This window comes from Sturnira hondurensis, unplaced genomic scaffold (assembly GCF_014824575.4).
Source record: "Sturnira hondurensis isolate 20B ecotype Veracruz unplaced genomic scaffold, ASM1482457v3 Scaffold0004136, whole genome shotgun sequence".
NCBI lineage: Eukaryota > Metazoa > Chordata > Mammalia > Chiroptera > Phyllostomidae > Sturnira > Sturnira hondurensis.
Genome location: NW_028076767.1, coordinates 17,819,429 through 17,832,818, shown reverse-complemented (window position 1 = coordinate 17,832,818; position 13,390 = coordinate 17,819,429). Strand labels below are relative to the sequence as shown.

The 13,390-nt window shown below is 47.5% G+C and overlaps 1 protein-coding gene across 2 annotated transcripts; it reads left to right on the top strand.

Annotated features, from left to right (window-relative positions):
* The first annotated feature begins 3,838 nt into the window (after window positions 1–3,838).
* Window positions 3,839–12,611, top strand: DEFB119 (defensin beta 119). 2 transcript variants are annotated; one of them, XM_037044703.1, is made up of 2 exons: window positions 3,839–4,065; window positions 12,409–12,611. In XM_037044703.1, exons 1-2 carry the CDS (start codon window positions 4,008–4,010, stop codon window positions 12,573–12,575), a joined length of 225 nt encoding a protein of 74 aa, XP_036900598.1. In that variant the 5' UTR covers window positions 3,839–4,007; the 3' UTR covers window positions 12,576–12,611. The 2 variants fall into 2 exon arrangements, with proteins under 2 accessions (XP_036900598.1, XP_036900597.1); XM_037044702.1 differs by lacking the exon at window positions 12,409–12,611 and adding an exon at window positions 5,218–5,909.
* The last annotated feature ends 779 nt before the right edge of the window (window positions 12,612–13,390 follow it).

Below are 13,390 nucleotides of genomic sequence, written 5' to 3'. Positions count from 1 at the left end.
TTCAAAAACCAGAATGGGGCCACCTGATTGGCTGAGCCTCCACCAAGTGCCCACATCCCAGTTGCAATAGAGAGAGGAGAATAAGTATTTGAACTTCAGAGTTGGCTCTGCCACTCCCGAGGTGGCCGTGGTGAGGGGACTTCCCAAAACGGGAAGGTGGGTATGGATGGCAGACAGACAACAGAACAAAACAGACGGACATCTACAGCAGCCACATAGGTAGCAGGGGCAGGATTTGAATTCGGGTCTGTTTGACATAAAAGTTTGAGGTTTTAAGGACAGCGCTATGCAGTCATTCTACAAACCCCCCCTCCTCTCAAAGGAAAGCTCTCTCTGCTGAAGTCCACTGTTCCCATTTAATCCTGTGACTCCACTCCCTTCGGCTTCCCACGGATTTTTCTCTAGCAACAAACCCCTCCCTCTTTCATGTTTCCAATATCTCTAATTGTACAGTGTATTTCTCCTCGGCGTCAATGATGTTACATCTCTCATATCTTTGCAAACACATTTCCTCAGAACCTGCTCCTTGGTCTGGGCCCAGCAAGTCCTGGGTTTGAATCCTGACCCCCTCGGTGCCCCAGGTGCAGTCATTTCACCTCCCTGAGCCACGGTTTCCTGCTTAGTCATACGTATTTCTTTGTGCGGTTTAACCCCAGACAACACTCAGTAGATAGTCGATGGTTTTATCATAAACACTACTTTCATCACAGCTCGGGGTGGGCATGGGTAGTAACTACAGACTGGTATGGGGGTATTTAGGGGTGATGGAAATGTTCCGAGATTGGGCTGTAGTGGTGGTGATACAGCCCTGTGCTAACACTCTGCCCTGTATTGTCCACTTCATGAGTGGCTTTTATGGCATGTAAATTACACTCCAATAAAGCTGTTATAAAATAATGAAGGGCACAAAGCACTGTTACTTCAGTCGTACCCCCCTTCTCTCTGCGGGGACTCCTCACATTGTTTCTAGACAAGAAACCCTAGAGGCCTCTTTCAGACGGCCTTCCTCACGTAGCAGGGGCCCCTGCTGTCCCGAGTCTGAAGAAACAATCGGAGACAGAGTTGCGAGCAGAAGCGCCATTGCTGGGAGCCAGTCGGACCTGAGTTCAAATCCTGCATTCCTCATTGGTCCTCTGGGCAAAAGGTTAACTTCAGAACTTTAGTTTTCAAATTGGTGCGATGGGGGAGAACTCTTTCTGGTTGTTGTCAGGATGCAAGGAGACCGTACCTGTGAAATACTTGTCACTAAACCCAGCAGAGAGTCAGCGCGCATTAGCTGGCTACCATGGCTACATTCCCCAGCCTGGGGAGGGCTCTCCCCGGAGGTTTCAGCTCTTAGTGATGCCTTTCTTCTCTGACGTTCTTGACGCATGCTCTCTCAGCCACTAAGCAGGCACTGCAATTTCTCCCGCCAGGGAAACAGCCTCCTTACTGATCTTCCCTCGCAGGCCTCTGCCCTGGTAATTACCTTCAGCACTGGCAGTCAGAGTGATTTCTCTCGGTTAAAAATACAAATTCTGACCACGCCACCGGGGTCCTCTCTACAAGAACTCCCTACTGCCAGTTTCTTACAGGACGGACTCCAAAGCCCCAAGCGTGGGTTGGCGGCCCCTCCCCCGCCAAGGGTCTGCTGTCTGCCTCACCTGCCTCGATGCCTCACCTTCTGTCACAAATAGTCACAGCTACAGCTGTTCACTGACCACTGTCCTCCGTCCATGGGAACCTGCTCTCTGTTCTCCTTTCTCCTCCCTGCCAGGAAGCCCTCGAGCTGCGTGCTCCACCCGACTGAGTCTCAGTTTTACCATCCGTGAGTTGAAGGTTCCTGAGTCCCAATTCTGAGGACCGTTCTAAATGACGATAAATGTGAGGCTGACAATAATAACAATAGTGAAGAACAACAACAATAATAGTTAATAATTATTCAGCACCAACGATGTGTCCGGTACTAAGTGATTTACAGCAGTTATCCCATTTTAGGAAATCAGATGCTGTTATGATTTGTATGTTATCATAGGAAGCTCAGAAAATTTGCCTTATTTTCAAGGTCAACACGTACCGAGTGTCCGGGCCCACACTCAAGTCCAAATCGGTATGATACCAAAACTTATTCTCTAATCCTAGTATTTTAGGGCTCTAGAATTCTCTCCTTTGTCTTCCCTCAAACCCTCTCAAGTTCTGCCCGAGGCCCAGCCCTTACTCAGCTTCTTCAGCAGCTCAGCTGAAGGTCACACACAGCCCACCTGCTTTCCCTGCACTTTGGAAGCACAGGTGCTGCCGCCTGTTAGATCACTTCTCTTAGTCTTACCAAGTATGTGCTACTTACTCAGCCTACACATACTTACTAATGCATCTGCAACGTGCCAGGCGTGTCAGAGATTTCTAGCTGTTCTTCCGTAGCTGTCTTCCCCTTCCCAGTAAGACAACCCCAGAGCTTTAGTTAGCCGTGGCTGCCCGGAATAAAGACAATATTCCCAGCTTACCTTGCAATGAGGTGTGGCCGTCGGCGTGAGCCCTGGTGGAGGGCCAGGAGTGGAAGCAGTGTGCGCTTCGTTTCCTCCCTTCTCTTCCCCCGATGGCTGCAACGGGGACTGGACGGTGAGAAATGGAGCAACCCTCCTCAATCAAATGAAGCTGCCTGTTGAGGATGGCAGCGCCTCCCGCCAGAAGGATTTTTGCTCCTGCTGAATGGGGAAGCTGCTGCACTTAGCTGCTTGCCCAGACTTTTGCATAAAAAACAAGCCAGCGCTGGCCAGGCAACTCCGTTGGTTGGAGCATCATCCTGTGCACCAAAGGCTGTGGGTCTGATTTCCGGTCAAGGCACACACCTAGGTTGCGGGTTCAATCCCCAGTTGGGGTGCATATGGGAGGCAACGGATCAGTGTTTCTCACATCTGTGTTTCTCTCTCTTAAAAAATAATCAATAAACCTATCCTCAGATGAGGATTTAAAAAATTGACTGTGGTAAATTTAAACAAAAAAAGAAACCAATGTCTGCCTTTTGAAATTATTGTTTGGGGCCCTGGCTGGTGTAGCTCAATGGATTGAGCGCGGGCCTGCAAACCACACGATCGCGGTTCGATTCCCAATCAGGGCACATGCCTGGGTTGCAGGCCAGTTCCTAGCAGGGGACTCACGAGAGGCAACCATACATTGATGTTTCTCTCCTTCCCTTCTCCTCTAAAGATAAAATAAATAAAATCTTAAAAAAAGAGAAATTATTGTTTGGGGAAGGAATATTTGTTAAAATAGTCAAATTACTATCTGAATTGTATTCTAACTACACTTACTTACACCAGCTCATGTGATGGGCCCTGGGGTTCCGACGCAAAATTCTGACACTCTAGTGAGAGAGACAAAGGTTACACATGTAAAATTAAGTTTAGAATGAACCAAAAAACCTGTGAGGGTCACAACACAGTTGATTATGAGACGGGGTGACTGTAAGTGGGAGCACTGTCATTATCCAGGTGGCCAGGAAAAGCCTCTCCAAGCAGGTGACATTTGGGATGAGACCGAGGGATGAGCAGGAGCCAGCCATGGCGAGGTCTGGAGGAGAGACTTTGCAGGAGGAACAAATCTCCTGAACTGCGAGTGAGCTTGGCAAGTTCAAGGTTCAGAAACGATACATGTGTGTATCCTCCCATTAAAAAACTGAGGATGTTTTTGTTCTTTTCACTAAATGTTCCTCAATATGTGTTTAAGTATTAATCAAATAATGTGCTTAGGGGTCTCAAAAAGCCAGACGGCTTTAATCTGCTTGTCTCCTTATCGGGAGGCAAAGCCACTTCGGCCCGGGTGCTGGCCAGTTTCCCACATGCTGCCCTCGTGCTTCGCGGCCACATTTGCTACACGCTGTCCTTCGGCCTGGCTGATCTCATATAAATCCTCTCCCGCTATACTTCACTGCCCACGGCCCTGCCAATAAAAGCAAGGCTCGTCTGACTGCAGAGAGCTCTGTCTCTATCCCCGGCAACCCAGCCGCCTTCTTCTCCTGCGACCTGCCAGCCATGAAGCCTCTACTCCTGTTTCTCGCAGTCCTTCTGGCCACCGAGCCAGTGGTGTCAGGTAACCCAGGTCTCTCAAGTGTCAGGGGTCCCAGTTGCGAACTCCTCTTCTTCCCCTTCCTCCTCGCCGGGGGCAGCATGGGAGCTCTTCCCCATTTCCCGTGGCTTTGGGAGGTTTGCCCATTATCACCTCGTGCCCAGATCTCTCCCCGGTGCTTTTTTGGCCAAGGCGGTGGGACGACAGATGCTCGGAGCATCTGGCACGTGAGGGCAGGAGAGTATTCTGGTGGGACCTTGGGAGTGGGCTTGGGGGTAGAGTCTGGGTGTAGGTTGGGGACTTTTGGGGGCTTCGGGAGATTAGATTGAAGGCTGGGGGTGAGTTGTGAGGAGGTGTGAGGGAGGGAGGACTTGGATGAGCTGGAGGGGAGGAGCTGGGGTGCACTGATGGTTCGGGGTGGGCTGGAGAGGGGTGGATTCCGGGTGAGTGAAGCTGGTGTTGAAGACCAGACGGGGGGTTGGCCCGAGGCTGGGAGTCAGTGCTGGGTGGTGCGGGGTGTTTATTAGAGGTGCGGTGTGGAGAGGGGTTACTGCTCAGAACTGGGGTCGGTGACTCGCTTGGATTTGGGTTTGGCTTGGGATTGGGGCTCAAGGCGCATTGAGCTGGGTAAGGCTGGGGTTCTAATTAAGGTTGGACTGGGTTTTGAGTTTGAAATAGGTGAATATGCGGTTAAGGGGAATTGGAGATTGGGTTTTAGCTGGAGCTGGGGCTTGTTGGGCTTAAGTTAGACAGGGCCAGGCTACTGATGGAGAGGCAGCTCTGTTGAAGTGCGTGTGAGTCCCCTTCATAACCTTGTATTATAGGGTGTTTTGTCCTTTTCCCATTATTCCCAAGCTCTATCAGGTTTGAGTTTCAATGGCAGCAATCGATCCCAAACTTAGAAGTAGAAGGTTGGGGGCTAGGAAGACAGAAGGGTGGAATGTCTGAAAAAAAAGCTTTCTAAAAAACCTCCGTGTTCCCAGTTTTGGAACAACTGTCTCCATTCTTTCCCCTTTCAGATCTCTTCTCTCCTTTCCCGGGACTGGCCCCAGCATTGACGACTCAACCTCCTCTCTGCCCTTCTCCCCAGTCCTCCTGCTCCTTCTCTGCTTCCTCTTGCCCCGCCCTCCGCCCCACCTCAGGGGATACTAACACGGTTGTTCCTGTACTCAATAGTGTCCTGTTGGATGAATGGACAGTGCCGGTTGGTGTGCAAAGATGATGAAGAGCACGTCATACGCTGCCCAAATCGTAAACGGTGCTGTATCCTTAGCCGTTACTTAACAATGGAGCCAGTGACAATTGATGGGATACACCCCTGGACCACTCCTCTGCCTACTAGAAAACCCAAACATAAGGTCAGGCCTGGCCACAGAGGTGGAAGATAAATGGAAATCGTGGCTAGGAATGGCTTGACTTCAAGTTTCTTAGTTTCCACATTCCACTACAGCTCACAAATCGGTTTCTTGTGCCTGTCCATCATGAGAAATGACACTCCAGATGGATTGAGGGTGAGGGGATGGCAGATGGGGGTAACTGTAGCAGAGAGACATCCCCGAGGCTGAGTCACAGCAGTGGAGTGATGACTACAGTCTTGAAGATTGTCCCTCATGTTCCAGCTGCAGGAAAGGCTATGGGGCCAGGAGTGGACGGAGGAGCACGCGTGGAAAGCTGAGCCTGAGAGGCACAGCGGATGCCTAGAGGGGGAGGGGGTGCTCCCGGACTTGGAGAGTTGGTCCATCTTGGGGGTGAATGGACTAGGGGTGAACAGGGACTGAGCAGCGCCCAAATCCTTGGATTTCTGGGTAAGTTGACTGAGATGCCTTTTGATGCTCAAGAGCTCACAGTCCCAAGGATCAGAAAGTTTCCAGGCACTATGAAAAGATAAAATATATAAACTTACTAATTCATAAATGCATTTATTCTCTACATTCTTTCATGGTTTTATTCATTCATTTGCTCACCTCGGCTCTGCCACTGGCCGTTGTCGGACATGTATCTTCACGTCTCAGGACATCAGCTTCCCTGTTGGAAAAATGGAATAAGAGACTCCATCCCTGGGTAGGGTGAGAAGGAAATGAGAACATGGCGAGCACAGTGCTCAGTACATAGTAAGGTCTCAGTAAATGCTGGCTGTTGCTCTCATTCATTGATTTATTCAGGCATTTAAGGAATGTGTGCTATGCGTCTTCCAGTGGGAATGTGTGCTATGCATCTTCCAGTGGCGTTTGACTCTGAGGACCATAGAAGCGTGTCTCACTTGAACTAAAAATTTTGTCTGGGAGAAGGATCACCCATGGGGAATGTTCAAGAATTCTGATTGGGGATATAGAGGATTCTAGAGGTATCTTCCCAGGCATTATTATCTTAGATCCCACCCTCTGGGCTTTATTCAGCCAACACAAGAGAACAATGCTGTGTTCCGTGCGATGAGGTCAGAGAACGCAGTGTTCCGTAAAGCGCGGTGCCCGGTGCCCAACGCAGGGGCAGATCAGAGGAGTTCACTCTGACCTGTGCAGACAGCTTGCCCTCAAGTCAGTATTTCCACCCTCAGAGTCTGGGAAGAGAGACTCCTCCCCCTTCTTTAATCCCGATTCTCCCCTGGGCTTAGTCCCTTCCCTTGTGGTGAGGGGTTAATGGGGCAAGGGAGATACTTTGTTCACCTACAACGTGTGGCCTCATGACTTCATAGACTATGCTTCGAATAGCCGGGCCCTGCGGTTTCCTGACCAAAGAGTCCTTGTGCCTGCTTCCAGGGACCTCGAGGGCCTTTCACTCCCAGGCAGGAGAGCGTCAGGGGCCGGGGCAGAGCTTAGGTACTCAGGCTGGAGTGTCCATGTCTGTGCGTGTGAATCTCCGCGCGGTGTGGGGCAGAGCTGGGGATGGGCCGGAAGAGAGGCAGGCTTGGGCTCAGCCAGCTCCTGGTGATTTCACATTCCCGTGAGGAACTCTGAAGAATCTAAGAATCATAAAATCGGATCTGACCCCTCAGGTGATTGTGAAAGAATATTTCACAAAAGGCGATTAGGGTATATTTTATTTATTCTGTTTGTTTGCTTGATTCACAACTAGTACATATTCAGACATATAATTTATGAGCCTCCATTTGGATTAGCCCCAGGGCCCACAATGTTAGGGTTGTGCCAGGAGTTTAGGTTCTGCTCTGGCTCATGACCCATCACCAAACCCACCTCAGAAGCAAGAGATGTGTAACCTGTGTTTCAGTCTCAGGGCCAATCTGTGCCTGGGGACTTCCAGGCTGTAGTCACCTGTGCCTGAGGCCCTGGGTGAGGCCAGAATACTTCGCAGGCTTCCCTGCCTCCAGATTGTCTTTGCTTTAGTCTCTATTATCAGAGAGATTCTTTCTCGGAAATTCACCCGACTATGTTGCTCTCTGCTTACTTCTCATGACAGCCGCTCACAGGCTTTCTCTTCAGCTACACCTGTTCACAGTCCTCCTCCACCTTGTCTGCATCACCGGGCTCACCTCTGTGATGAAGTCCTTCTGCCCCTTCAAAGCCCAGCTGATGTCTATACTCATGAAAGATTTCACATAAGCTCACTATTTTTTAAAAAGACTTTATTTATTTTTAGAGAAAGGGAGGGAGAAAGAGAGAGAGAGAAACATCAATGTGTGGTTGCCTCTCCTACACCCCCTACTGGGGACCTGGGCTGCAACCCGGGCATGTGCCCTGACTGGGAATCAAACCGGTGACTGCTCGGTTCTCAGGCCAGCACTCAACCCACTGAGCCATACAAGCCAGGGTAAAGTTCACTATTTTTTTAAATTATAATAGTTCTCATTGACAGTTATGTGTCAGGCACTGTGTGTGGTATTTGTAGGCCTGAAATCATTCCAGTTTTACAACAGCCCTCTTACCATCCCATCCTTACTGGTGAAGCAACGGAGATCTAGAGAAGTGGCACAATTAGCTAAGGTCACACAACATTAGGTGGAGCAGGGATTCAAAGTGAGTTCCTATTGGCTTCACAAACTGTCACTCTTACGAGGGTATGGATCATATCAAGTTATTGTGTAATTATTTCAGGCGCTGCCTGCTTCCCACTAATCTTCCACACATACACATACCAGGCATCTGATTTATGTCCACATGCCTGATGTCAAGTGCAGTGCTTGGCACAGATGCGACTTAGTGAGTGTTTCTTGAGTGAATGAACACATAAATGAAGAGTTCACGTCTGAGAGCATGAGTGGATTGGGGTGTGGACACAACTGGCTAATGTATCAGGTATGAGGCGGGGTGGGGATCTTTCCCGAGCCGCAGGGATCAGACGACCACCGCCTCAGGTGTATTTGGCTCTGGCTCTGGCTTCGAGGAAAGATGCGAAGCAGCTCCTGGGCCTTGCTCAAGTGGGTTCTTACTCATCAGGTAGTTTGCTCTTAAAAGACATCGCTTTCATAGCGTGGGAGGTAGTCTGAGGGTTCTCCAATAACCGAGGCCTGGTGTCACCCTCTCCACACATAGCCATTCATGCCCCGACCAAGTTAATTCATATGAGGCCTTACCTATTCCCTCGGCCAACAGCATTTATCATGAATCTGCCATGCTTTACAAGGGGCACACAGAGACAGCTCTGGGGGTTAGAAAAGGGTTTGGAACGCAGTGCTGAGACACGGTAAGTTTTCAGAAGACAGTTATCCCTGTGTCTGAATCTCTGAACTTGGGATCTGGGCATATGAAATTTTGAAAATTCTCTCCAATTGTTCCTTTGGGAGATAAGGTCCCATCCCCTGATTTCCCTGCCAGACTTCCTTCATTCCTGATCACCCTCAAACGCTGAGAATCTTTGATCCAGGCAACTTTCCTGTCTTCCCATGTCACAGATGGGGAGACTGAGGCCCAAGGAGGAAAAGTGGCCTTTGTTCCTAAGCAGGTTCAAGGTAATGCGGAGAGAAATGAGCAGGTCATGTCTGAGGGGAGATGGGAGATGAGATGAGGCCGATGCGGGTAATAACAGTGAGTGCTGATGCAGAGCAACGTGGGGTTGACAGGAGGGTGGATGTCAGGCGCTGCAAAGCCCCTGACGAAAACTTTGGGGTTAGATTGGGCACCTTTGAACCCCCTTTCTGTGGGTGCCACGGCCTTTCTCCAGGGGGAAGGTATGAAACAGGCTTGCCTGCCTGCTCCGCCATCTCAGCCGGGCACTTCTACACACTTCTCTCGGATGCAGATCTCACAGTGGCCGTCCTTCTCGGGGAAGACGGGATGGACCTCAGGTCCAGGGGATGTGGCAGACAGGGCTCGGTGCTTGCTCCAGCAAGGCTTCCCTGAGCCTCCCTCTTCTTCCTCATAGCCTGAGGGGTGATGAAGGTGGGCAGAACATTGGCAGTAAGTAGCACGCGCCTTTGGGTGAGAGGTTCACCTGACAGTTACAGAGGCATCATGACCCCAAAGCAGGATAGACTGGGCACCTGTCCTGGGCATTTCCTAGTATTTATACACGAGTCTGCCAGTGTAGCTAAAGCTCTACTCAGCCTCCGTTCTGTGCACCAGTTCCCATCACCTAAGTTACATTTGGTGCTTAGATGAGGAGTTCATCTTCATTCCTGTCCAAGGTCCACAGGAGTAAAAATGTTTTTTCCTTATCTCTTCTCCCCCTCACTTAGGCAACACATGCTCTCTGTTCAAAATAAAATGCAGTGGATCCCTTTCACTCAGTACAGGGACTTAGGACATCATTGCACATGTGCCTGGGTACACAGGTATGTTAGACTTTGCATTAAGCCCATTTGGACACAGGAGACCCTATGTGCCCAGCACCAAGTACAAGTTCTGGCAAAGGTTGGATGCTGACAGCCATTTGTGGATGAATATCAGGCTCTTGGTTGCCAGGTTCAGAAGTTTGGGTTTAAGAGGTTGACCCAAGAGATAGGGAATATTAGAGTCCCCATAGACAAAAAAAGAATAGGAGAGACAATACAGAAATTTGTCCAAGTTTATGCTGCAAGTAAAGCCAGAGCTGGGATTTGAACCTAGGGTCTTGATTTCAGATTCTATTCTATTAACCACTCTACAGCTCCTTGGGTTATTTTATTTATTTGTATTTTAATTAATTGAGTTGAGCTTTATCAACACATAAAAGTGTAAGATATTTAAGGTGGCCATTTTCATGACTTGATACACATATACATTGTGAAAATTCCCCTCTCTGGTTAATTAACGCACCCATTACCTCACAAATATATGTATTTCTTTCTGAAAAGAAGAATAAAGTTAGAGGAATCATTCTACCAGATCTCAAGACTTATTTAACTAAAGTAATCGAGACAGGCTGGTATTGGTGGGAAGGACAGGAAGCCTAAAAATAGCCACACACAAGTACAACCCAAACTGCCCAAAGCAACTCAGTGGGAGAAAGATGTTCTTTTAAACAAGCAGTGCTGGAGCAATCTGAATTTGTAAGCAAAACAAACAAACAAACAAAACACACACATACAGACGAAAAACCACAAACACCTCAATCTCAACCTCAAAACTTGTAAAAAATTAAATCAAAATGGACCATAGATTTAAATCTTCTGAAAGAAAACATGGGAAAAAACTTTCAGATGTAGGGCTAGATATGAGAAGCATAATTCATAAAAAGAAATAATCAATTAATTGGGTTTAATCAAGATTTAAAACTTTCACTCTGACAGAGGCCCTATGAGAAGAGTGGATGAAAAGACAAATGACAGACTGGGATGAATATTTTCAAACCACTTATTTGACGAAGGACTTGTATCTACTCTATAGGAGCAACTGAGAACTCAATAGTAAAAGAAATCCAATTAGAAGAAAGTCGTGAAAAGACATTTCACTGAAGAAGATATACAGATGGCAAAAAAGCATGTGAAAAGATGTTTAATGAAAGAAATACAAATTAAGGCTACAATGAGGTTATTAGAATAGCTAACATTAAAAATGGCGACAACACCAAGTGTTGGCAAGGACGCAGAGGAACTGGGTCTTTTATACATTGCTGGTGAGAATGTTAACTGATACAACCACTCTGGAAAATAGATGGGCAGTTTCCTTTTTTAAAAAAACAAAAATATACTCACCATACTACTCAGAAAATGCATTCTTGGGTACTGATTCCAGAGAAATGAAAAATTTAGTTTCAAAACTCTAAATGAATGTTTGTAGCAACTTTATTTATTTGTAAGGGATTCCTTTTTAAAACATACTTTTTTTGTAGACTGGTTTTAGGTTCTCAGCAAGAGTGAGAAGAAGGCACAGAGCTTTCTCACATACTCTCTGCTCCTGTTCAGCCTCCCCAATTATCGACATCCCCCACTGGAGTGTACGTTTGTCACCATTGATAAATCTGCCTCAACACATCACGATCACCCAAAGCCCACAGTGTACGCTGCAGCTTGCTCTTGGTGTTGTCCAGTCTATGGGTTTGGACAAATGTATAATGACACGAATCCACAATTATAGTATCATAGAGAGTTTTTCCTGCCTCCCAGACCCTCCGTGCTCTGCTTATTCATCTCTCCGCCACCCCACCCCATGACAACAGCTGACATTTTTACTATCTCCATAGTTCCGCCTTTTCCAGAATGTCATATAGTTGGAGTCATATAGTATGTGTGGCCTTTTCAGATTGGCTCCTTTCACTTAGTAATTGCATTTAAGCTTCCTCCATGTCTGTTCATGACTTAAGAGCTTATTTCTTTTTTAAAAGATTTTATTTGTTTGTTTTTGGAGAGAGGAAGGGAGGGAGAAAGAGGAGAGAAGGAGAGGGCCTCTCTTGTGTTCTCTACTAGGGACCTGGCCCGAAACCCAGGCATGTGCCCGGACTGGGGATGGAGCTGGCGACCCTTTGATTTGCAGGCCGGCACTCAATCCACTGAGCCACACCAGCCAGGGCTGGTAACTTATTTCTTTTTAGTGCTGAATAATATTCCATTGTATGGAGGTACCAGACTTTACCCATTCACCTACTGAAGGACATCTTGGTGGCTTCCAAATTTTGGGAATTACGAGTAAAGCTACTATAAACACCTGCATGCAGACTTGTGGGTGGACATCAGCTTTCAAGTCCTTTGGGTAAATACCAAGGGTGTAATTGCTGGTTTATATGGTAAGAGTATGTTTAGTTTTACAAGAAACCACCAAACCCTCTTCCAAAGGGCCTGTATAAGCAATGTGTGTGAGTTCCAGTTGCTCCACAGCCTTGCCCACACTTGGTGTTTGCAGTGTTCCGGGATTTGGCCATTCTAATAGGTGTGTTAGTGGTGTGTCATTATTGTTTTAGCCCTTCAGGTTTTGACTATGCTCCCTGACTCCTCATATCTATATTACTGCTAAATGGAAATTAAGTATTTGGGTTTTTTTGCCTTTGTTTTTTGTCCAGGCAAGCGTCACATCCTTCGATGCATGGGTGACAAGGGAATCTGTAGAACTTCTTGCAAAAAGACCGAATATCCCTACCTCTATTGCAGAGATTATCGACCATGCTGCCTCCAGTCCTACATGAGAATAAACATGTTCAGCACAGAAGACGATAGTGACTGGAGGTGAGAGACCCACTGGCCAAAAGTGTCCTGAGTGCTGGTGATCACCTCCTCACCCTGCTGTCAAAACCCCTCATTAAAATCATGCACCTGACACCCTTGTCTTTCATTCATTCAAATCGAGGTGAGATTGAGCCTTGCATGATGAGAGACCTGTCGCCTCCTGGACCCAGTCCTGTGAGAGAGAAGTCTAGAAAAGGAGTACAAGAAGAGAACGAATCTACACAAATCAGTGAAGATAGGGAGAGAATGGACTTGAATCCATTGAGGGCAGGTTGAGGGCTAGGCTAGGCAGAGCTGTGACTTTATTATGTTCCGTGGGGTTCGTGGGTGGGTTAGAACTAGTGTGGTGCATCCATGGGGCAGTGGGTGAAGGACTTGCAGACAAATATGCCTTAGCTCATGGAAGAACCTCCTAACCAGCTGCTGTAAGAAAGAATAAGTTGTCCTTGCCAAGTGTCAAGTTAGGTGTTATCGGGGAAGGAACTGGAATATTGAATGCTGCTGTTTCTTTTGGTAATTATTAAGGCCTTCTGATTCCCGAAAATCTAGGAAGCTTGCGCCCCCAATTACAACCAACAGTAGCTTTTAAGGTAACATTCTAATTTTACTGTTTATGTCTTACTTCCACTAATACCTAATTTCTTTCTCCATCTTTAGTTCCAAGGGAAAGCAGCTACACTGGCCAATTACTTTTTTTTTATTTCTGTGCCTCCTCACAACTTGGTACAATTTGTTTTTGTGTTTATTGTTGTATTGAACGGGCTCTGGCCAAGGTCACCAACTGGGCTCCCTTTTGAAAGTTTCATGGGTATTGCTCCA

Excerpts from the sequence above, each read along its gene's own strand:
- DEFB119 (XM_037044702.1), top strand. The coding sequence starts at position 4,008 with ATGAAGCCTCTACTCCTGTTTCTCGCAGTCCTTCTGGCCACCGAGCCA. Across the intron at positions 4,066-5,217 it reads CACCGAGCCAGTGGTGTCAG|TGTCCTGTTGGATGAATGGA; the intron begins GTAACCCAGGTC and ends TGTACTCAATAG.